Source organism: Lissotriton helveticus, chromosome 6 (assembly GCF_964261635.1).
Source record: "Lissotriton helveticus chromosome 6, aLisHel1.1, whole genome shotgun sequence".
In the NCBI taxonomy this organism is placed as follows: domain Eukaryota; kingdom Metazoa; phylum Chordata; class Amphibia; order Caudata; family Salamandridae; genus Lissotriton; species Lissotriton helveticus.
Window position 1 is genome coordinate 1,915,338,014 of NC_136067.1, and position 25,400 is coordinate 1,915,363,413.

The 25,400-nt window shown below is 44.7% G+C and overlaps 1 protein-coding gene across 1 annotated transcript in view; it reads left to right on the forward strand.

Moving 5' to 3' along the window:
- LOC144762934 (xanthine dehydrogenase/oxidase-like) overlaps positions 1-25,400 on the forward strand; it is a 575,825-nt gene that overhangs the window by 119,692 nt on the left and 430,733 nt on the right. The window contains exons 9-11 of the mRNA XM_078648235.1: positions 300-441; positions 10,326-10,418; positions 24,354-24,505. Of these exons, the coding sequence (XP_078504361.1) occupies positions 300-441; positions 10,326-10,418; positions 24,354-24,505 (387 nt within the window). The remainder of the gene's footprint in view (positions 1-299; positions 442-10,325; positions 10,419-24,353; positions 24,506-25,400) is intronic.

The following is a 25,400-nucleotide window of genomic DNA, read 5'->3' on the forward strand; positions in this document are numbered from 1 at the left end:
TGCATACACAAAACCAATCTACACACTGAAACAGAGGTCCACCACTGGCCGTAAGACTCATTAGATCACAGTTGACAAATCTTTTTCCATTTGGAGGACAATTTGTGCTGCGTTTTTCAGTATAACCAACAAATTACCTATTTTAGATACAGTGAATTTAAAGCATCTCATTCACATCTGAAAACCTGGTGTCACTCACCCCCCATCTATACCACAGCTATTGAATAACCATGAATTAGATGGTATTCTTCATGGAGGGAATGCATCTTTTGTAAAATGTTGTAACTCTTTTCATGCAGATACAGCCCAGCGTGCCTCAGAAGCAGCTGTGCTTCAGAGGAGAGAGGGTCACATGGCTCCAGCCCACAAGTCTGAGTGAACTAGTGACTCTCAAATCTTTACATCCGGATGCTAAGCTGGTAGTAGGAAACACTGAAGTAGGTAAGAGGAAGCACTCAGATTCTATAAGATACTTGAAGGGATGTGAGAAGGTATGAAGTTATTAAAGCATTTTGTTTTCTCACACCCATGATCCTTATACTTTCAGTCGAGCACAATAGTGCATGATTTGCTGCACTGTCCGAAACCAACCACATTAAAATGCCCTGTGCCCTTCCATCCATACTGCACTACACACCCACTGCAAAGCACCGGGACATGAAGAAGAAAGAAACACTACTTAAATGCCTACTCTTCAATGCTAGATCCCTGAACACAAATTGCTTTAACATCTTTGGCCTACTCTCAGAAACAAGACCCCACCATCATTACAGAAACATGGCTCTGCAAGGTTTACGCACATCGTAAACAAAATTAATTTAGGCAAAATTGTAGGATCCTGTAGAAAGCCTCACCATGAACAGCTGTGAATCCTTAATGATTAGATGCCACCCCACTCCAACTGTAACTTATTCCTTCCTGATAATATATAGACCACCACACAGCTATGCCCAGCCGCGGTCCGTGCAGGTAACAGCGGTGGGGCGGAGTAAAGGAGGATTTCAAGGGATGATGCTGAGGGAAAATGAATTATTATCCCTGGGAAATGATATCCCCCTTATTCGGCCGCACCGCTTTTACCTGCACAGACCGCAGCTGGCTATGCCAACTTTAAAAAATGGCTTCCCTGATGCAGGAACCAACACCCAGTTGGACCACCCAAACCTATTTAGTCTAGGAGACCTCAACATATGGTTAGAATAGAAGAATCTATCCACAACCACAGCTATTAGAACCAAACTTCAAGCCTTCAACCACATAAGATATATATATATATATATATTTCTTTTTTTTAGCAAAGGTGGTTCAAAAGCGGCGAGCACTAGCTGCCGGTGCCGCATTAGGGGAAAACCACCGTTCCCAAAATTTCAATGTTCAACAAAGGGCGCTGCACTCCCGGAGGCTTGTAAATTGCATTTATTTCATTAGCACTAGACACGTTTCAACAGTCTTGTCTTTTTCAAGTGGTGATCATTAGTGATTGCAGTTGCCAGCCTTAAGGACCTGAGCACGGCATGGTGGGAATTGTAGTATTGTTAGTTCAATTGAATATCCCTCAGCATAAAGCAATTCTGGTATTTACAACCTCTACTGGTCCTTTTTTGTTAAGACAGTTAAATAGAGACAGTTGAACAGAAAAAAGTCCCTAAGCGGAAGCAGACAAGTCCTAGGGCTGATCTCCACAGCATACAAAGTACATACACATATAAGTGTATATTAATATATAAGTATATACTAAAGTATATATAAGAGGGCTTGAATGCTCGACCTAAAAAGGGAGGCAGAGAACATTTTCACTTAAGCCGGTAATAAGAAGAAATGTGTGCGCTCTTTAGCTCATAAGGTGCACCCTCGATCTGTCATATATTTCCTGAATGACCCTTTGTAGTTTTCCCTAAGTTAACCTAATTGTGCACATTGTAAGCCGCATTTCCATTTGCACATGTTACTATATAAACACGCTTGCTTTAGTGCCACACTGTACTTTCACACGGAACCAGCATATGTTTTCGTGTACTGTTCTTTCCTGGGATTTATTCTGAATACCATAAACAAGGTCATACAACACAGCCCCATGTACTTCTCTCTGGTCAGACACCAGCACCTAGACATAACAAGAGAACACAGTTGCTGTTTGTGAACACACACGTCTTGCCATACAGCTGAGTATAAGAGTTTGAACACAAACACTGAGCAAGATCTCTGAGACAAGATTGTTTAGTCAGCTGAGATGTAGAACGTCCATCTGTGTCTGCTAAGGTAAGGAGTCTGCCACTAATCCTAGAGATCTTTGATATATATTCATTTAGCTTCAGTAGAAGGAGAGGGGGATTTAGACTTCTCTGTCTTATCCGCATGCGCGCTAGCGGAATTCTGCTCGAGTGCTGAGATTTTTAAAAACGCATGTTTCATGACGAGCTGGGCTCGTCATGAGTGTAGCAGGAGGCTACCTCATGACGAGCCCAGCTCGTCATGAGCGTCGAAGGGGTTATACCATGACATGGCTTTTCATGGTATGCGTTTTATTAACCATGCTAACAGTATTTTTGGTATGCATTTGTTTTCTAATTAGCGCACAATAGTTTAAATAAATATTCTAAACTTCCTTCTTGTCTCTTGGTTATATTATTGTGGACGAGTACAAGTGGGAGAGCAAAAGGGTGTGTCCTGTTACAGCGTTCCCTGAGAGGGTCGAGAGGGTTGTGTTCTGGGGTGCCAATTCACTTGTTTCTCTGGTAAGGTTAGGAGGGCAAGTGAGGCATAAGAGCTAATCGGACTCCGGCTCATAGGTACTGAGGTAGTATGGTGACTCAGTCCCTATATGCTGATGTTCTATGGTCCCAATCATAGTTCTGTTGCTGAGCAGAACCCTTGCAACAGATCGACGTTCATTACACAATTCTGTCTGCTTCTCTAAAAAGCTCTAATTCCCCTATATTTGTTTGACATCACCTTAACCTGTCGGTTCTCTTGTATTGGAGCACCTGACAAGGCTATTCTTATAGCTTTGGGGGGCCCGGAATAGTCTGAATTGTCACACTTGTAGGGACCTGATAGCAGTTGTGTTGGTACTGTCATTGGCAGAGCTGGCAGGGCCCATTGGTGGTGCACACTGCTGTGGCGTCCTGCCGAGGTCCCTGAAACTTATTTTTTTTTACTAATTAATCACTGTCAAGGGTACAAGATTTCTGAGTTTAGTCTACATATGCATTCAACAATAATGGGTGATTGTTCAAATACATTGATGCATTTAGGATTACCGAGCCATGGGACAATTATAATAATGTATTTATTTGTGGTGTTTTATAGCGGGAACATGGCCCACGGGTATTACAGCACTATACAAGAGAAATATTTCGACCAACAGTCAAAAACACACATATAAGCAAAACAATGAAAAAGTTATATGGACCTATGTAGTAAGGATTTCGGAGATATGGGGAACATCCAAACATGTAATTAGGATTAATGAGAGATGGTGCAAATCTGAAAATACACGAAGGATTATTGAGTAATAGAACAATTATGAACAAACATAATGATGATAATACTTGATATTTAGGGTGCATTTTTTCCTCTACGGTTCCCACTCTAGTGTAGTGGTTACAGTGGTCGAATGGTAATTTTATTTTGTGAGCATGCTTGGCAATCAGCCCTCTTATAATGCTTCACTGGCATAATATTTGTAAAGCTTGCACATTATAACACAGATGTTTACAGACCTAGGCTGTACGATTGTTGTAACTGTCAACATCAATTTGTATGCTTGCTTATCCATTTGTGCATTCAGCTATTCATCCAGCTATCCTTCCACCCACACGCATATGCTAACATAGATAATATATTGCATAGGCTAATAGCAGGTAAGGTGGACCTGGGGCCGTGTTATAGAAAGTGCCCCAGGAAAGCAGTGGGCATGTGCGCCCGCTCTGCACTACTTCCATCACTTAGTGTTTAATAAACTGAACACTAATATGAGGGCCTTATGTTTTTAATCCAGTGGGAAACCCAAGTGCGAGCGAGGGCACCTCGTTTGACCTGGTCTGCAGAAATACAAATATTAGGTTATGAAATGCATTGAAGTCCTCCCCAAGGAATAGGGAAGAAATAGCGTTTTGCAGAAGAGGATATACATTGACATTATTAAAAGGAAGAAGGCTGAATTATAGTTACAATCATGAGAGAAATTGGTATGCTTTGGTAAATTAAAAGATACCAAGGTGTTTTGGCAGTTAGAAAATTCTAATTAATTTTCTAAAACAACTAAGTAGGCCAGGTTTTGAATACTGGCTCTAAATACTGAAAAGCTCATTTTAAAAGGATTCAATGCCCTTCAGAGAGCAACATTGAAATTGCTGGCTCAGAGTTACCTGTTTTTCCTGTTCATATAATAATTTCTTGAGAAAAGATGATGTTTGCAGAAGTTATAGTCCTTCTAAGATAGCACTGGGTCCCGATGGGTTCCCTATGGACTTAAATAAATACAATCTTGAGTTTTGGGCTCCCCTCCTTACAAACATCAGAAATGCAGCCTGTAAGACGGTTTACCTCAGTCTTGATGCTCAGTAATTATCCTACCAGTGGTCAAAGAGGAGAAAAAGCAGGATCCTAAATGCTACAGTCCTATTTATTTGTTAAACTATATGGTGTAAATATAATTGGCAGCCATTTTTGACAGATTATTCATTTGGTTCTCGGAATCTAAATACTATCTGAGATTCAGTATGGGTTCTGGACAGACTTTGGAAAACTGGAGCAATTTTTTATCTCCATTTGTTGATAAATAAATATACATTTGCAAAGTGCAGTTCCCAACACTTAACCCTATGGATATTTCCTGTGCCTTTAATAGTGTCAACAGGTCGAATTTGTGGAAGCTTTTGCTACCAGGAGACATGGAAAGGGGTGGAAGGGTGGGGGGGGGGCAGGTTGACTTGCTGTGGGCTCTGTGTTTTGATCTTTTCGCTTTGGTAAAATTAAAGGAATGTGGGGATTACCCTGATCCTTTTTTATTGACGCTGCATATGACAGGGCTGTGCTTTAGCCCCAATTCTGTTTTTTGTTATACATTAATAGCCTTGTAGGTATTCTGTTAAGAAAGGGCAGGACATGCCAGTAGTCAAACATAAGCCTGTTCTCATCTTCTTTAATGCTGATGAGTCAGTATTACTTGGCAGACTTTAAAATGATCTTAACATTCTTCTTGATGCTTTTGTAGATATCATGAAGCAAGTGAAGTTGTAAACTAAGCTCTCTAAAAATTCATTATGCCCAGTGATCCTAAAAATCTGAAAACCTATTTTTTATCTGTCAAGGGCAAGCCATTAGATAAATGAGTTCCCCTGTTTGGGTAACCTTAGAACATTCTGGTACATGGGCCCCATGTATTGCTAACAGGAAAATGTGCTTCATACGAGCCCAGTTTTGGAATATGCAAGAGGAAATACATTCCAATCCTAACCTATGGAGCAGGTATTTGGGGATGAAGAGATGTCAGCAGTCTACAAGTAGAGGAGAATAGGGTACGTAGGCACATCTTGGACATTCCCATGTGCATCCGGCACTATACTCTGCATCAGGAATTGAGCTTGGACTACGTTGAGGACCATATCTAATTAGCACCCTTATTAGTGTGACCTTCGATTTGATGTAACGTACATGCTCACTCAACAAAGATGTTGAGGAAGACTGTTTAACATATGACCCCTGGCTCCAATATATCAGGGATGGCTCCCTTAATCTTGGGAGATATCTATTTTCCATAAGCTGCTACAGATAAGGAAAAAGATAAAGGGGGCTTACAAAGGTTTTTTTGGGATGCAAAGAAAAGAGAAAGGGAAAAGGGAGAGGTAATGAAATCTCAGTACAAGAATGTTTTGATTCAAACATCAATAGGGCTGGAGCCTTACCTGAAGCTGGTCCCAAACATCTGGGAGTGGATGCTCCTTACCAGGTTCAGATTGGGCTCCGTCACGCGGCTACTCTGCTTCCCTTTCGGCCACTTATATATGGCAGGCATATGTGGCAGCCCACGTGAAGCATCACGCACGTAGACTCTGTGACACTTCCTAGTTTTTTGTAAATGTTATCAGCCGATGTCACATACATTTTTAATCCATATCCTCAGGAGACTGAAACTTAAGGGATGCAGACCAGCGTTGATTTACATACAAATGCTTGACTGCCACTGGGTTTGTTTGAGAGTAGGCCATATTTTAAAATCTGCTATTTGATATCGTAACCTCTTCATTTTCTGAGTTTGTTGGCGTCAATGTGTTTTTTTCTTGATGTTTTAATATGTTTAGAGCCTGTGGAAATATTGTTTCTTAAATTATATGTGTTCTAAATCGAGCATGAGTGTAACTGTGAATCTTAGCTATCCTGTAGCTTGCATGTTATTTGATGTTAATTTAGTGTTCTATTATGATTATTTTTAAATGATCAAATAAAGATAATTCATTCATATATATATATGATTGACATATTCTGTCATTGATCCATTTACTCATCCATCCGACAATCACATATAAAACAGCCATACCTACTGGCTTTGGCAATACTTGTTTAACAGTGGGAAAAAAGACAAGTGTCTTATTAGCACGGGGCTAAAGCTAAACTCTACACATCCTGCATGACATTTGCATTCCTCTCTGGGTACTTCATTCACATAGCCTACAATCTGAGATAGCACATCGCACTTCCCTATTTTCAGAACTCTAAATGGTTCACTGTTAATGTTAATGTTAATGATATTTCTAGAGCGCAACTGCTACCCGGCGGTGTCCTGCAGTGGCCTAAACGCAGAGGAAGTAGTAAAAAGTCATTATGCCATGAACAGCCAAGTTTTCAAGGCCTTCCTGAAGTCCAGCAGATTTGTCATGCATCTGAGAGGCAAAGGGAGGTCGTTCCAAGCTTTGGCTGCACCCACCACCAAACTTCTGCCACCCCGGTTAGCTTTTTTTACAAAGGTCACTGAGACTAACTTGGCTTCTGAGGACCGCAGTGATCTTCTAGGTGCATACCACTGGAACGAATACGCAAGTGCATTCGCTAAGTCAAACATAAAAAGCAAAGTTGTAATGTATATATTACCAGTGTGCCTTTACTGCATAGTTATTTAGGGGAGGCAACTAAAGAAGGCTCTTTAAAATTTTGAGTTCCAAAATAAGTGAATGGATGGAGGATATTTATCTAGTGCACAGTACACATCGTGGGGCATATTTACAAGCTCATTGCGCCGCCGCTGCGCCACTTTTTTTGATGCGCCGGGGGCGCAGTGTGGTGCTCCATATATACCAGGCCACGTAAAGCCAACCTGTGTGGTTTTTTGTGGCCTTGTAAATACGGCCCCTTTCACACATCACTTTGCTTGCAAGGCGTGTGCCATGGGTGTTGCTGTGGGTGTTGTTGTGGGTGTTCCCACGCAACAACCATGGATTCTACCGTATTCCTAGATTTACAACATTTCCTAAACCTAGGAATGCATAAGGATGTGCAACAAGGAGAAATGCTTATATTTCTCCTTGTTTGTTCCTTTTTTTGTGCGTGCTCCATTCTGCAGCACACATAACATGAGGAAAACACCCCATGTGATTGTTTTTTGTGCAGGAAGTTGTCCCTTCCTGCAGAGAAACAAACTCCCCTAAAACGCAGACACCCTTGCACCTGGCACAAGGGTGCCTGCGTTGGCGCATGGCAGCCAATTGTGTGTCAGCACAGGTGAAAGCACAGGGATGCAACATATTGTTGTAAATATGACGCATCCCTGTGCTTTCTTGTAAATAAGGCCCCAAGGGGCACATGCATCAAGGTAGGCTTTTGCGATTCCTTAATTGTGATTATTGAGGAATCGCAATTACGGAATTGCAAAAGCCTATACATGTAGAAATCGCTAAGAAAAATACAGATTCCTACACATTCCTTAATTGCAACTTGCAAATTGCGAGTCACAATTAAGGAATGGCTTCCCATTCATTCCTATGGGCCTACAGGCCCATAGCAATGAATGGGAATTGCATGCGCAATTTGCGAGAACCCAAAAGGTACTTGCAAATTGCGCATGTAATTTCAAGGGTGCCAAAACGACACCCTGTTGCACCCCTGAAATTGTAATGTGAGCAAATGTTGCGCACACACATGCCCCAAGGGCATGTGTGTGTGTAACCAGGAACATTGAAAAATGCACTTTAGTGCAATTTTGCGATTTCTTAAATTGCCATTTTTGCATTTGGGATGATGCATCCCAAATGTAAAAATACGGGTCGCAAAGGGGCAGATTCTGCCCGTTTGCGACCGTTTTTTCTTTTGATGCATGTGGCCCCTAGTCTCGTGGTGCTTTGCTGCTGAGATACCTATGAAAGGGTTGAGAAGAGGGTGTAGCTCCCCAAGACATGGAGATCATTTGAAAAGAAGGATTTTGACAATAGAGCAGAATCTAAGCTAATGGTTATCTACCCTGAAAGTTTCAGGCATAGCGTTGCAATATCTGGGAGTAATGTAAAAGGAGAATATGCCTTGTGTTCTCGGGCATCTAATCAGTACAGCAGATTCCTGCCCAAGGACCATAGATTTGTTCTAATGACTAAAGGGTGTATTTTGGAAGACACATATCCTGGTCCTTTACCATGCAAGGATTTATATACCAAATATAGGAATTTAAATTTAATGTGACTTCTAATTCAAATCAGAGTCTACGCGAGATCTATGTGATTTGTCAAATTTCCAAACACCTAACACCCGTTTCCAACTTTCTTGTCATTCTACTTTATGGATAAGAGAAGACAAGAATCTCCATGAATGTTATGTTTATAGCCCTGCCTTGGGTTCACTATAGCTTAATCCGCTGATATTGGTGTGGAACAATGCTAATTATCTTTTGAAGAATAACTAGCTGATTTACAAGGATCCATTCAACATCCTTCACTTAAGTCGCTATTTCAAGTTTGCAGTGTAGTTGTACTCCCATATTTTTCTCATTATCCTTAGGGGCGAATGACTGACCCAATAAATCTGTTAGCGTGTCTATGTTTGTCAGATTACCAAGCCTACTTTTAAATCCGAAGTAGATGCTTCATCTTGAAAGTGTTTAAGTGGAGCCACCTAGAGTTGATCCAGGAACTAATGTTATTGAGAAAGTCGCTTAGGTTTTTATGTTGTTTCTTGTCCCCATTAAACCCGACGAACAATTGTGTTTGATCAGAACAGGATTGGAATAACCTCCCAAAATGTCGGATGAGATTGAAGAGTTTAGGTGTTTTTATTACATCCAATCAACTCGTATAGAAACCCATAGTTCTCAGGGAACCATAGAATTTGGAAAATAGATCATGGTTCAATCAATCAATTCCCTGTGCAATATGGATTTTATTATAATAACAGCCACCAAACCACCCAACAGACTTTTACCGTGTGTGCCATATTCGGGTTATTCAGCACGAGGACCAAATTATGTGGCAAGATTACATGAAGTATGCATCAAATAACGCAGAGGATGTAACACATTTTCTATTAGTATTAATTTCATCCATTTGATCTAGAAACAAAGTGAAATCTGTAAATATTGCAAATTGTTTTGCATAAGTGGTAAATCCAGAATTATACAGTTAATGCTGCAACCACATAATAAAATAAAGCCTTTGGCCCTCCTCATTGTTCACTGTTTTATGAACAATGTATTCATGAATACTATATACATTCTATACATTCTGCAGTCAGTGTCTAATGTCAGCTCCACTTAAAAAAACTGCCTTTTCAAACTAGCAAACCCAAAATAAACATGTAATATATATTTTAAAAAATCCATAACTGATAAGGTGTAATATGGCTCTTTATTCCCGTCTCTGGGCTCTGGTGACATTTACAAACCATTCAGCCTGTAGCCTCTATATGTTATCACCTGAACCCATTGCTGGTAATATGGTAATATTGGACCATTTGTATAAGATTTTGTTCCTGTCCCTTGCAAGGATGGTGGCCTGTAATGAATAATTCTGTCTCTTTACTAATAAAACTGGCGACCAAATAGTCAACTCACATAAGGTAAATATGTTTGCGCTTCTGATACTCTTATCACTGTGCAATATGGCAATGTTAATCCTACCATATATGTATATAGCCGACACTTGCATTTTTGTGCCCCGGATCTATACATTCAAATGGACCTTGTGTGTTCATGGGCTTTGCATAGTATTTCAAATGCAAAATGTAGAATAGGAAAACCTACTGGTTCAATATGTCAGTGAGGACTACTTTCAGGAGACTCTTTGAAAAGCCACTGGACTGTTGCAGGAATTAACCAAGACTTGTTTTGTGCATTTTATTTAAAGGTATAGAGATGAAATTTAAGAACATGCTCTACCCAATCATAATTGCCCCAGCTTTAATCCCTGAAATGACAAGCGTCGACCATACATCAGAGGGTAAGTACATGGTATTGGGTACACTTCTTCTTTGTCATTTAATATTATGTGGGGGTTTGCTGTGTTTCTTGTTGGCTCATGATGCAACAGCCTGAGGCATGAGCAGGTGATGGGAAAGGATAGGTAGTGCCAATGGGAGACTCTTCAGGTCCCACTGTATTGCAGTAGTTGAGATGAAGCTTACCTGTATGGGAAAGGCGACCAAGGAAACAGAGCAGGATTAGCTCTGGATGCTGGGTTGTGTGAAGGAGTGGAGTCAGTTAGAAGCACAGGCATAGTGTAGCTGATGAGAATTTATATATGGGGGAAGGGAGCTGTATATACATCCTGATACGTTCCTTGGAGGTTCTTTGCTCATGACAGGTCGGTGTGACTGTGATACATTTCCCCAGCCAGCCAATATGACCATTAATAATTGTCTGCAGATGCAGGGCTGTCTAATTACAATTGAAAGGGACAGTGGGAAAAAATGCAGAATGGAATAGCAGAGTGACAACTCAAAAAGAAAGGAGCCCTCTCAGCTCTTTTATTCGACTACTGGTGTTTCTGGCTAAAGGAGTCAAAGTGGGTTAGAAAATATACTATTTCTTCAAGACTTAAGAAATCTAGCGCATAAATTACAAATCTGATAGAGACATCTAGCTGCAGATTCCTTAACGTAGAATATCCCCAGGCGTCAGACTGGATCCGGAATTTTTTGCAGCAGCAGCAGCACCTGTGCGCGCCGGGGGACGGTGCCACACGACCCCACCCTCACATCGTCCACGTACATGACGTGAGCGAGGTCATATAAGTCCCTCCCGGCGCGCTGACGTCAGTTTCCTTGTTCTCTGCGTGCAACACAGATCCGGAGTAAGCGGTTCCTCTAGCCTATTTTCAGGCCCCTTTTTGACGCTTCGCGTCTGGAACAGTGTGTGATGCCATCGGGCTTTAAAAGGTGTACCTTCTGTTCACTGCAAATTGGTTGTTGCAGCTTAGTTAAGATGAGGAGGTTGCTCTTGTCCCTCGCAGACACGCGCTTATCCTGATAATCTACAACCAGCGCGGTCCTCGTGTCAAGCATTTATCTTAAAAGCGTTATCCGTATATGCGGTGAAAGTATTTGTAAAGACGAGTAGGCTGTTCATGCCCCTCTTAGTTACGCGCTTGTATCCACAATCAACAGTCAGCGCATCCTTCACATTAAGTCAACATCGTAACTGCAACACTTGTGTTTAGAATTCCGTTTTTCAGTCCCCTGGTGATGCCGTTATCGTGCACACATTTGAAAAGTGCATTTCGCTAGAGAAGCAGAGTCCACGTGATCTATAGTCCACATTCAAGAGAGACATGTGTATCTAATTAAAACGTGAAAGTCATTGTAACTTCCACTCTGCAACCGATGCCTTTTAATTAAACAATCTCTAGATTGTTCATTTGATGGTACTTTTCCTGACGAAGACACCCCTTGTGTCGAAACGCGTTGAAGAAACCGTCAATAGTTATTAACTGTTCCATATGAAATATGATGAATATGATCTGTTGATAATTTGTAAAGTGGTATCATCTTTTATATTTTTCCAATGTTTTATGAAATCGATACAAATTTGTGATTTTTAACTTTTAAATAGTTTTGTGATTTTGCCTGATTACATTGTCTGTTATTTCATGTCAAACATTGCCTGGGCTTGTTATTTGTCATCGCACTGCAAATGGACCCACACCTTATCTGTGTGTGGTGTCTGGGCGAACACCAGGACTCGACGGATTGCGACGCCTGCCAACATATCAAGCCGAAGTCCCGGTGGGAGCGCCGGATGAAGCTCCTTTCGGCTGCACCTGTCCCGGTCCCGGTCGGAGTCATCCCGACCTCCTGATCGGCGGCAGGTCCCTCTGGCAATGTTTCCAGTTGCGGCGCGGTCGCCCCCTAGGGCCCGGGGGGCGTAGTTTGCCCCTTCTGGGTAAGTCGCGGGGCATGTCGCTGAGGTCCTTGACCTCACTTCCCTCTGTTGTCGGGGGCACTAGTTCCCGGAGAACTCCAGACGTGCGCCCTCGGGGGTCGCCCCTCACCTATCCGCCTTTTCCGGGCGCAGGGGCGACTCGGACCCAGATGGAGGCTTATGCAGGCCTTCCTTGGGTCCTCTCCTGTCCCTGGGGCGTCCTCAGGGCCTCCGCTACTTACTGGATCTCCGACTGACTCGCCAGTGGGTGCGCCCCAGGCGCCAAATAAGCCCTTGCCCTCCAGGGATGAAAGCGATAAATGGCTTTGTCAGGGTGCGGCCCGGCTGCGGCCCTCGCTACGACCCATAGCACCCCAGTCTCGCCGCATAGTCCCATGTGGCTCCCTATGGCATCGCAGTTGGTTACTGGTGCTCAAAGCCTTGCTTCGAGCACACCTCGGCCTTCCGGGCAGGCAGTCACCTGTCCGGAGCCAGGGTCGGCGCTGTTCCAGCGCCGAAAACTCGCCTTCTCAGCTCTGACTCCACTTCTTACTTCGGAGTCGGAGCCTGTTGTGGTTGAGGCTGAGTCGGCGCCGGTGTGGCGCCGCAGGCTTGCCTCCCCGGCGCCGTCCCCTTCTTTGGAAGCGGAGCATTTCGTGGTTGACGTGGAATCGGCGCCAGACGAGGCCGAGTCGGCGCTAGATGGACCGAAGTCGCTTTGGCGCTGCCCCGAAGCCGGATTGTTGACTCTTCTCCGGAGGCTTCTGGAGAGAGTTTGGCGTCGCCTTCACGTATGCGACGCCGGATCTGTCCTTGCTTGTCCTCCCCCCTTAGAATTTGTGGACCCGGCAGGACCCCGCCTCCTCAGGAGCCCCATCAGGACCCTCATTTGTCAATGGGGCTTCCTTCATTTGGGCATTGGTCGCACCCTCAGTTTCTTGTTCAACCTCCTTGGGGTGGAAGACTTAGTTTACAGCCCTCTCCTACGGATGAGTTGCTGTCCCCTCTTCGGAGGGCCACCGAGGCTGGTGCGGCGTTCCTTAGGGTAGTCTCCTTGGCCGCTCGTGTTCTAAGCATGCAACCCCCTTTGGCCCCTTTGCCTGTGGATCCTCTGCTAGATGTCCTCCACCACGGGTCGGGGAATATGGAGCCGCTTCTACCCTTTGAAGCTTCTCTTTATGACGCCCTTTTGGGCACCTGGGCTCAGCCAGCTTCCAGTGATCCGGGGGCTCGTTCTATCTTGCACTGCCAAAGTCCTGCTCCACATGATCCAGTTTGCTTATTTGTTCACCCAGATGTGCAGGGGTTTGTTCTGCTAACTGCCTTCCCTTCCTTGCCTCAGTTAATGCTTCCTCCCTCCCGGGAGTCCAGATGGCTAGAGTCGTGGTGTTGTAACATCTTCGCCTCCACTAGCGCCGCCCTTCGTTCACTGAATGCAGCATGTGAATTGGCTCAGGCTACCTCTTCCCTGTGGGACTCTGCGGATTCTCTTTTTTCGGCCACCTCTGAAGGCGCTCATGTTGACCTCCTACATCTTCTCTGTGATGGCCGTGACCTTGATGAATTTACGATCCGCTCTGCCTTGGATACTGCCAATTCCTTAGGGAGAGCTATGGCTGGTTCGGTTGCCTTATGGTGCCATGCTTAGTTGCGGGATAGTGCCTTCCCGGAGAATATCTGGGAGCACCTTGTTGATCTGCCCTTCGATGGGGTTCTACTGTTTGATGCCCAAGCCGAACCGGCTGTTCAGCGCCTACTTGCGGGCTTTCGCTCTCCCCCTTCAGCCTTTTATTTTCCAGGTCTTCTTTTCACATATGGGGTGGTTGCCCTTTCATTTAGTATCCTTCAGATACATTATGCGTTTTAAGCTGGCAGTAAGCCTACTGTGGCGGTGTTCCACAGGTTTTCTGTGTCTGGTCCTCTGACTGTGGTTTGCCCTAAGAGCTGTTCCCCGTTGTTTGGGGGTGTGCCATACTCCTAGTGGGGTACTTGTATGCTATTGTATAGCTCTGCTTTATGACAAGTGGGCCTGGAGATCCTTTTGGGCTCTATACGTCCCCTGGTGCACTCATTTTATTGTTGTACAGTTTTCAATGTTGTGACTTTTGGCGCTATCTTCTATACGCTACTGGGTCGTGTGGCATATGTGCCTCATTCTCCTCCTTTGGAGGTTTTCACAGTGTTTATCTCACTTAAAATACGGCTACCACCTGCCATTAATGCACAATGCACTAGGTGTGTTCCTCTTATAACACCCATGTTGCATGGTGGTGGCTCGTTTACCCTTTTCTGCTATATATATATATATATATATATATATATATATATATATATATCTACAGGTTGCCATGGGTACCCTTCTTTGTACATCTTCACCTTTCTTCGCTGCTGCGAGGTCTGGTCCTATGTCTCCATGTGTCAGGGAGCTTTTCTGTGCTGCATTCGGTATTGCCCTTGTTCTACGCAGCAGTGTCTCTTTCAGTACACTTAAGTGCACTTTGTTGCTTTTCCGGCATCTTCAGCAATAGGGTTCCCTTTTGCGTCCCACTCCCTGGGGTGGTCCCCCAGCTATACGCTGCTCCCTTTTTAGTTTTCGCATACTGAACGATATCTTTTTTTCTGGAAGAGAATTAATTTTCACTCACAGTCGGAGGATGTGGTCTAGAATTCTGAAATTATTTTCTACATTTATACGTATTGCTCATAGCAGCTCCTAGTGGTACTTGGCTGCCTCTGCTGCCACTTCCTTCGGGTGTGCTCCTTTCATTGGGTATCGCCCTACACTATATCACCTGTGCCTGCAGGACAGCTCTTCTGATGCCGGTGTTCCCAGGTTTTGCACCCTGCATCTCGTTTTTCGTGAGTTAGTTCTCACCTTAGTCTTCAAGCTGCCTGGTTGGGCAGTCCTACGCTCATTTTAGCTACGCCACCTTGTTGTCTCTGTGGCTGTCTCCTCTATGCATGTTTCAGTGGTGGCCCGCATCAGGGTGCTTCAGGTTTATTCTGTTCCCCTGCCCCCCCTTTGGTGACTAGGTGTGCACTTGGCGTGTTTCTTGATCCCGCCTGTACTTCTAAGGCGTTGCTCAGTTCCTACCTCTTGCTCTCTATTTTCCTGGCTGTAGCCTCTCCAGCCTTCCTTCTGTGGGCTTGCCTGGCAGGCTCTGGTTGCATCTCTTCATGGTTTTCCTCAACCTTTGGTTGGTGTCCACATAGTGCCCCATTAAGCTGAGAGTGGTCCTTCTTCCTCCTTCGCTCTGGACTCTCTCTCTATATCTCTCTCTCTCTTTTGTTCTGGTATTTGACTGGTGCCGTTTCTACATCTCATACTTTTACGGGTATGGTGTAGTTCCATTCTGGCATTTTTGGGACTCCTTGTCTCCCGTTATCTTTAGGTCTTCTGAGCTATTTGAGTTGCTGTCTGGCTGTTCCGCCACAGCCTCCCCCATTGTCCGTCACTCTGTTGCCGGCTCAGTGGTTTGGGTACTTTCTGCTGTTCTGTTGCAGACCCCCCTGCCCTTGGGGTATGGCTTTGGTATCTATTCTAAGTTAATGAATCTGCGGCTTGATGTCTTTATCAGATGTGCGAGTTACTTACCTTCTGTAACAATGTATCTGGCAGAAACGTTGTCTAGCCGCAGATTTCTTAACGCCCACCCATCCTCCCCATTCTGTGAGGACCTTGCCAGGTGAGCTTCTCCATTTGCCTCCTTTCAGTTGCCATTGGTTTTCTTTTGAGGATGCTCACATTGCTGCGCCCCTTTCAAAATTGCCACATGCGGCTGACTGCATCCAGGTGGCTTCTTTCCTGTACGATGGTGCCTTTTGAATTCATCTTAGTCAGGAGACCTTCTTCTTCTTCTTTTTCTCCTGGTGGCTTCCCTCCCTCCCGCTTTCTCCATCGACTCAGGGCTCTTGCCTCCTCGATAGTCATCTCCTTTGGAGAGCTGCTGGGCTGTGTTTCAGACATCCATTACTATGGGGGAAGTGCCAGTCTTTTCATACCTTCTTGCAGTGGATTGTTGTTCTTGTGTGCTCCTTCCTTGCGGGACGGCACGGTTCTACATGGTAATAACAGTCTATCTTTGTCTGTTGAGATGTTCTTCCCTTGTTGTTTTTCACTTTGGGAAGGGTCTACGCTTCGCGGGATTCTTTCCCACAGCTTTGTCTCACTTTTGCTTTTTCTCTTATATGAGACAGTGTCTGATACTGTCTTTTATGATGGTGTTTTACACCATCCACCTTCTTTGTTTTACGGATTTTTCATCCTTCGCACACTGTTCCCATACTTTCACAGTTTTGTTGGTGGCTCCGCGTTGTGCAGTGGAAAAGTTTCTCCGAAGAAAACTGATGTCAGTGCGCCGGGAGGGACTTATATGACCTCGCTGACGTCACGTACGTGGACGACGTCAAGGCGGGGTCATGTGGCGCCGGCGCATAGAGGTGCTGCTGCAAAAAAAATTCTGGATCCAGTCTGATGCCTGGGGATATTCTAAGTTAAGGAATCTGCGGCTAGACAACGTCTCTACCAGATACATCGTTACCGGAGGTAAGTAACTCATACGTTTCGTGCAAACCTGGTCAACATTAGATCCTTAGTAGAAGGTAGGAAGATGGATCAGGGTTCCAAAGGTCTTTAAGGGATCTCTTAATCAGGCTCACATCTGATAGCTTTAATAATTCCTTTTACTTTTGCAGAACTGACTTATCTCCAAACAGTGTTACTTATTGGCTATTTAGAATATTTTGTCTACCTAAAAGCACACCACCTGGTCAACACACAGGGGCTGATTACAAACTGTGCTCAGATTATTGGGCTTGGCAGTACTCAATTGTATCCGCCCCAGATGTGCACTAGTTTTAAGCGTGAACAAATATCTTTTATGTTAACCTTTACAAAGCACAAGGTCTGCCATTAGTATGGAACTGTAATGCTGTCCAGGGTGCCTCTCCACAATATTCTGTAGGTCTTTCTGTAGACCAGTGTCTGAATTGTCCAATGAATATGTGTTTTGGGTATTTCATTCTGGTCTGTCTCTGGGTTGAGTGAAAATGCCTTACTCCTCTAGCTGTGAGTGTATGATTTGGTGCTATAGAATTGTGCCTAGAATACTCTGGCAATTGCTTATATATATCTTGGGACAGTAAAAAGCATGTTGACTGGTAGTGAGAGAGAGAAGTGTAATTCTGCATTTAGTGGGGCACTTACGAGCTGTGTAGTAAGATGTTTATAGTGTTCTGTGTAATGTCTTCTTTTGTGTTGGTGATTTTTGTATGTATGATCTCTCATATGTGTTCATTTGAATGCAGATGTTTATTTAGTTGTTAGTGCTGATGGTGTGCAGGAGTTGTTTATGATTAAACTGTGGAAGGCATTCAAGCTGCTGTTTCAGATGGCTGCTTCTACCCACCGATTGCTCACCTTTAGAGCATTCTCTGACCGCTAAACTGGATCTAGTCGTTGATAAGTGGGGGCGTGTGGCTATGCATTAGCTTATGTTGCCCCAGAAAGTTAAAGTGGAACTGCATATAAGTACTGACATCAGTTCCTTTCTTTCCTTGTCGTTTGAGGTGGATACTGAGCTCCTGTCCTTTTTTCGTCTGTATTTGACAATTTTCAAATTTAAGTGTGCACAGGGATGATGTCTGCACTTAAAACTACATGGTTCAAGCTGTGCCATGACTGTAGAAAACAGATGTTGGTAACGGACCTACATAATCTGTGCTTTTGGTTTTTGGGCTTGGGGCATGACTCAGTATCAGGCGATGAGTGTACACCCATGCATCTGAAGACTGTGAAACAAAGCTGTACGTCGTTGAACATAGGAAAGACTCACGGACCTCAAATAGGTTCAGCTTACTCTTCACATTGAGGGCAATAACCTGCTTCCTCTCCTGAGGTCGAAACTGTGACAGGATTTCTTCTTGGTCGAGGTTATCTAGTAAGTATGAGTCCAAATCAATGAAAAAACAGAAGAATGCAAAGTCAGACTCAATCCTATCCTGCTCTCTAAAGAAAAGTTGCAAGGGCAGCAATTGCCAATCGATTTTGCTCCCAGTCCCTGAACGAGAAGCTGATTGTGCAAATGAGCACAACGCGTCCACGTTTTTTGGGCCATCGAAGAAGCCGCAGCAGGTTAAGGCCTTTAGGGAGGCCACACTGCGTATTTATGCACTCTCCTGGTCCACCTTTGCGCCACAGAATTCGGAAGCAATCTCCAGTCGGAATACCACCAGCAAAGGCCCTAGAACCTGTCTCGAGTTTCGCATTGACTCTGGTTCTGACCTCTATTCTAGCTCCAAGACCTGCAATGGTACCTATTTCATCAATGCCGGTCCAGATTCCACTGGTAGCAGAGGTAGATCTAGTATCCAGTGCTGACGCCGATACCCCACACCGAGCAAAATCCGTCTTGACCTTAATGAGTGCCAACTCGACCCCAGCACACCTGGTTCCCATACAGAAAAGAGTGCTTCCTTTGGTCTGTTAATTCAACGTGCTGATGTGGTCCTGGACCTACAACTGCCTCCTTTCGAAGTTAAGATAAATTTCCTTAGAGAAGTTCTTCAACCTGAGCGTACTTCCTATGATCCCTTACTCCCATTCAATGAGGTCAATTGACATTCCATTGGGCACTTGGTCTGAGCCTTGCTCTTGCCGACAGGTGAACAGGCAGGTGACCAGAAGCCACAGACTAGCACCTGACAACTCTGATAGTCCTACGCAGCATCTTCCTTCTAAGGGTTCAGCTGTCCTAGCTTCTAGCAGCAAGGTAATTCCTAGTTCATCCCCCATGACTCCCATGGGCAGGGAGTCAAAAAGGGTTGAGGTGTTCACAAAACAAATATTTTCTTTGGTTAGCCTAGCCTTGATGTTTAGCAACATGGTTTGCTGATTATTCTGATATACTTACATCCTGTGAGACTTGGTCAGGGAGATCTTGCCAGTGGTTCCAAAAGAATGTAGGCCTCCCTAGCTCAAATCATTCAAGATGGTCAGGATGTGGCCAAATGTGTCATTTGTGCTGGCCTGGATGCTACTGATTGCTTTGGATGAACAATCGACACTGGTGTGGTGCTCTAACGCAATGCGTGGGTGCAATCCATGAATTTTTGAGGCGATGTACAGGTATCCCTTATGGATACACCTTTCAATGGATAACACCTATTTGATGAAAAAGCTGACTTTGCCTTATCACGCTTCACAGAACGCTGTGCCACGCTGTGGTCATTGACCTGTAAACCCCCACCAGAGAATTTTATCCTTTTCGTGGTTACTCCAAAGTGTTGGCATTCAGGCAACAAACAGCAGGACCCCATGCCCCAACTGCAATCATCCCATTCCTTTCTTGGGTGGGCACAGGGATCAGGCAGGCAACAGGCAAGTCACCAGAGGCAATGATCACTTCCACCCCCTGTGGCATCAGCATCCAAGCTGCTTTAATTCATCCTTAGTTTCACACAACTGCCCTGTGAGAGGCATGACCAGTACTTTTCCCCAGAGTGGCAATCTATCACATATGACAGATGGGTCCTCCAGATCGTTAAGCAGGACTATATTTTTCCATTCCTTTCCAACCCACCACAGCTTCGTCTCACATTAGAGTGGCTGTCAGAGCATCACCTATCCAACTCGCTGCAAGAGGTGCTAGCTCTACTGTACAAAAGGGACATCGAGAGGGTTATGGACTTGGAAATAGAGATGGGTTGTTACTCCCACTACTTGCTTGTGCCAAAGAAGGATGGAGGCATTCGTTCTGTTTTATATGTTTGCTCTCTGAATGCCTTCCTTCAGAAGGACAAATTCTAAATTTTGACACTGGCCCAGGTTCTGACTGTCTGACCTGCATCCAGGTGACTGGATAGTAACCTGGGACCTGCATGACGTGTACTTACTTCAAGTACCCTTCCTGCAGTTCCGTAGATTGTACCTGCAGTTCAAGGTTGGCCAAGCACATTTTCAATTTGTTGTGCTCCCTTTTGGCCTTACCAGTGCCCCTCTGGTGTTCACGAATGGGATGGTGGTGGTCGATGCCCAACTTCAGAGTTGGGCATATCAGTTTTCCTCTACCTCAATGACTGGCTGTTAAAGGTGGGCTCCCCCGTCAGTAAGTTGCAGACTATCTTCAGATGACGGCAAACCTCCCTGCATGGTTGGGATTCTCAATCAACGAGCACACCTGACTCCTTCATAGAGACTTCTTTTTATAGGAGCTGTCAGAGACACCATGCAGTTCAGGGCTTTTCCTCTATTTAAATTAGTCTAGGACATTTTGGGGTATGATCCTGATGTTTCAACTTTGGTCTTGAATCTCCATGAGAGCATCTTGGAGACTTCATGCCTTGTTAACATCCTGCATCCTTCTTGTCCAGTTCACCAGATGGCATATGCTAGCCCTGCAGAAACAGCACAAAATATGTAGTGGTGGCTACTCATCCACAACCTTACCAACACCGGACCCCTCTCCCTTCCCATCCAGAGCTGACAGTGGTGATGGATGCATACTGCTGTGTTGTGGAGTCACCTGGGAGAGGCAGTGATCAGAGGGCTGGTCTCCAGCAGTAGCCTGGCTCAACATCAATATGTTGGAATTGCAGGCCATGTGTCTGGTATTTTAGGCCTTCCTACTGTCCATCAAGTGGAGGCTGGTATAGGTTCTCACAGAAAACACCACCACCATGTGGTACTGCAACAAGCAGGAGGCTTTGTGCCTTTGGAGGTGGTTGGGCTGTTAGGGCATGTTTCCGGTTATGAATCACCTGGTGGGATCCTTGTACTCCAGAGTGTACAAACTCAGCCGGCAGTGCCTGGCAGATCACGAATGGCAGATGCACTCCAAGGTGGCACAGGGTGTCTTCCGACATTGGGGTGAACCCTGGATAGATTTCTTCACAACCGTCGAGAATTCAGTGTCCAAGCTTTTCTACATTGGACTTCCTGCTTAGGATTTTCCTAGGAGATGTATTTCGGCTGTAGTGGATTACATGACTCCTATATGCCTTCCTCTGACTCTCCTGTCCAGAACTTTGAAGAAAATTAGAAACATCTGTCCCAAGTCATCCTAGTGGTGCCGTATTGGGCTAGGAGAGTATGGCACCGGGACCTTCTGAGCATGATCATCTACCCTACGGTCAGGCTACCACTTTGGGAGGATCTTGTGTTGCAGCAGAAGGACAGGGTTCTCCACCTGAAACAGCGCAATCCACATCTCATGTGTGGTGACTGAGTGGTGCAATTCACTGCATTTGATCTGCCAACCGAAGTTGTGGATGTCATACTGGCAGCCAGACGTCCTTCCACAAAGTCTATTTACACCTGGCGCTGGAACAAATTTGGGGCCTGGTGTGGAGTCAACAGGACAGACCCCTTGCAAGCCAGTGTGTTGGAGTTTTTATTAAAGGTTTTGTATTTGATGCAGCAAGCTATTAAAAGTTAATTATAACGCTTTCATCCTCTTTGTGTTTACTGGACCAACTGTCCTTATTTAAATCACCTGTTGTGATATTGTTTATTAAAGGTTTGAGACACATGTTCACTGCCAGCCCATTTGTGACGCCACAGTGGGACCTCAATTTAGTCCAGACATTTCTTATATGTCCCTGCTAGCTGATACACAGCTACTCTTGAGTCTTCTGACCCTAAAGACTGTCTTCCTTGTTTGTCATGTCAGGGATCTCCAGGCTCTCTAGGTGCAACCGCCATACACCATCCTTTATTCCGGGTAAACTGGTTTTGAGGGCAAGGACAGCCTTTTTGCCAAAAGTTATGATTCTTTTTCATGTTGGGCAAATCATCACCCTCCCAACATTCTTTTCCCACCTCAGCTGTTGAAAGAGGAGGAGAGACTCCATCGGCTAGATACCATGAGAGCATTAAGCTATACTTTGATTGCACGAAAGACCATCAGGTTTACAATCAGCTTTTTGTGGGGTCATCTGGGGCAAGAAAGTAGGCCATACAGAAAAGGAGTCTGTCAAGGTAGATAGTCCTTTGCATTAAGATCTGCTATGCAATCACCAAAAAGCAGCTTCAGGAAGGACTGAGAGCATATTCATCTTGAGGTCAACAACATTGTTAATATGTCCCTGTCAGAGGGGCAGGTGCCTGTCACCTGGAAGCAGGCTATGATTCTTCCTCTTCTAAAAAAGCCTTCACTTGACCCTTTGTCCCCTGGAAGTTACCGCCCAATCTCTCTTCTGCTACGTTTGGGAAAAGTATGTGAGAAGGTGGTTATGAGACAGCTTACGGTCTTTGTTGGAGATGCTGGCCTGCTGCACCCTGCGCAGTCTGGCTTTCGAACAGCCTATAGTACAGAGACTGCACTGATAGAGGTTTCGGAAGCCATCCAAGAGGGTCTGGATGCTGGCGGGAGGGCAGCTTTGATTATGCTGGACCTCTCTGCGGCATTTGACACGGTGCCTCACTCCCTCCTTCTTGGGGGAGATTGGTATTGCCTGTTCCGCCTTACGCTGGCTCACCTATTTTTTGGCCGACTGGTCGCAGCAGTTCTGGCTTCCACCTTGTATCTCAGCATCCCAGCCAGTACTTACAGGCGTTGATTCTTTCTGGCCTGAACTATGCTAATGCACTGTATGTCGGGTCCCCCGGCTACTTGGTGAAGAAGCTCCAGGTGGTGCAGAATTCTGCGGCCCGCCTCCTCCTAGATCTCCCCAGAAGGAGTAGTGTGCGCCTTCCTTTGCGCACCCTGCATTGGCTTCCTATGGAGGTGCGGATTACATTTAAGGTTTTGTCAATTGCCCATGCTGCCTTGTACCGTTGGGGACTCAGCTACTTGCAGAAGACGTTCTCTTTTTATTCACCGTCAAGACAGTTGCATTCCGCCTCCCAATTGTTGGTTCAGATCCCCCGTTTTATCCGTCAAAGGCTGGGCGGCTGCTCCCTTGTTCGGAAGGCGGCTCTTGGTTGGAACGCACTGCCTTTTGCTATACGTAGTATTCAAGATTATCGGATCTTCAAGAAAAAGCTGACAACTTTCCTGTTTTAATCCCTAGAATTACGATTTATTTCAGGCTTCGCGCCGGGACACTCTCTGGAGTAGCTGTGCGTGCTACAAATACATATAACAATAACAATAACACATTCTACCAGGGTTAAGGCTGCCACCACTGTGATGACATGCGGAGTGCCTGTCCTTCACATCTGTCAAGCCACGACATGGCCCTCAGTGCACATGTTCACAAAGCACTACTTCCTGACAGCCAGGTCCGATGGGAACAGCATTTTGCCTGTTTAGTGCTGCACAACTTTTTGGTCTTAGCCCAAAACACAGACCCCCTACTTTTGGGATGCACTGCTATGATATCTATTCTAAAGGTGAATAATCTGCGGTTAGATGTATCCATTGCAAGAACAAGTTACTTACTTTTGGAAACGCTCTTTGTGCTGGATACTCTATCACTGCAGATTCCTCACCACCTTCCTACCTTCTTGTCCTTTGGAATGATCTCATTATCTGTCTATAATAAGGTCCCAACCCAGAGATCAGCACACTGTCACATCTGTTCAATGATTGCGCTCTGTGGCTGATGGCATGGTCAGAGTCTTAAACAAACTGAGGTGAGCATGCAGGGGAGGTGGCTATATGTGGCTCAGAAGTCTCTTCTGGGACAGGATGAAGCCAGTGCAGAGCCACACGGCACCACCTGTTGGCGTTCTGGAGCAGTGCTGGTCTGGCACCGGGGGTTATTCACGAGGTGAGGAATCTGCAGTTAGATAGAGTATGCATTAGAAAGAGTGTTACTAAAGGTAAGTATTTTGTTCTTTCTGTGCCTCTGCTACAAGTGAAGCCCATAGGGCGACATACCTTTCATATGGTAAATCTGATCATTATGCAGTGGACCTTGTAGGCTGAAAGAATTGCCTCAATTGTCTTATGTCATGTAGGAGTACAGCCTATGAATGTCAAAATGTGTTGCCGTGACAGTTTGATGCCCAGTTTTGTGTGCAGTGTTATAGAGCTTCCTTCGGAAAAGGAACTGACCTTCTTGTCCTTTGCAGGGATTGCCTTTGGTGCCGCGTGCTCTTTGACACATGTTGAGGAAGTGTTGAAGAAAGCTGTGGCTAGCCTACCCTCTCATCAGACTGAGGTGTTCCAAGCTGTCCTAGAGCAACTGAGATGGTTCGCTGGACACCAAATTCGTAATGTTGCGGTAAGGAAGTCTGAAGAACATTTTGATCCTCAAAATTGAAATGTAATGTATTGCTAACGGTGGCTCTTGTGACCAACACTTGCAGTCTCATTGTGAGGTTATCAGTTATGTGTTCCTACTATGAATGGAATGGCATTTCTTGTGCTTTCTTCTCCTGATATGATGATGCAAAGCTGTACCACTTTAATAGTTTTTTTCTTGTTGTCATTTTTTAAGAAACAGAACATCTTTAAATCCTGGGTTCTGCCCACTCTTGACTCACACTCTACTAGGTCTCCAGTCCTTACATTTTCTTTCTCAGTACCACTGGGTCCCAGTGTGTGACCCAGGCGTCCTTGAAGACACAACGACTTCCTGTGGAAGGTGACTCTATGCAATCAAAAGCCGCATGAATGACATTGTCTCAGAGTCTTGTAAAACATGCATTTACAATGCAATAGGTCTCTGATTTACGCGAGTTTGAGCTATTGACATTGCAAATGACAATGCCTTTTATTTTTTTTAAAACATAAATAAAAGGCATTGTCATTTACAATGCCAATAGCTTAAAGTCTCGTAAATGCGAGACCTATTGCATTGCAAAAGCTTGTTTTTAGGAGGTGAGAAGGGATTGCTAGAGGTGTGTTTTATTTATTTTTGCGATGGTATGAAAAAACAAACTTGGAATTGAGAGGTAACTTAAAACACTGTTAAAACCCTGGCCAGACAGGCTCACGCCACTAAACTGTACACACCAAATATGGAATTGTGTAGGAATTTAAAAAGTAAAAATACTACAAGCATCTGACTGTCTCCTGAAATTGTTTTGCAGGCCAAAAGAAAGACAGTTTAAGAATAAATCAACCTATTAAGTTCTGGCATGTACCAATTCCTCCATGGCTGGAAGGCATGATTA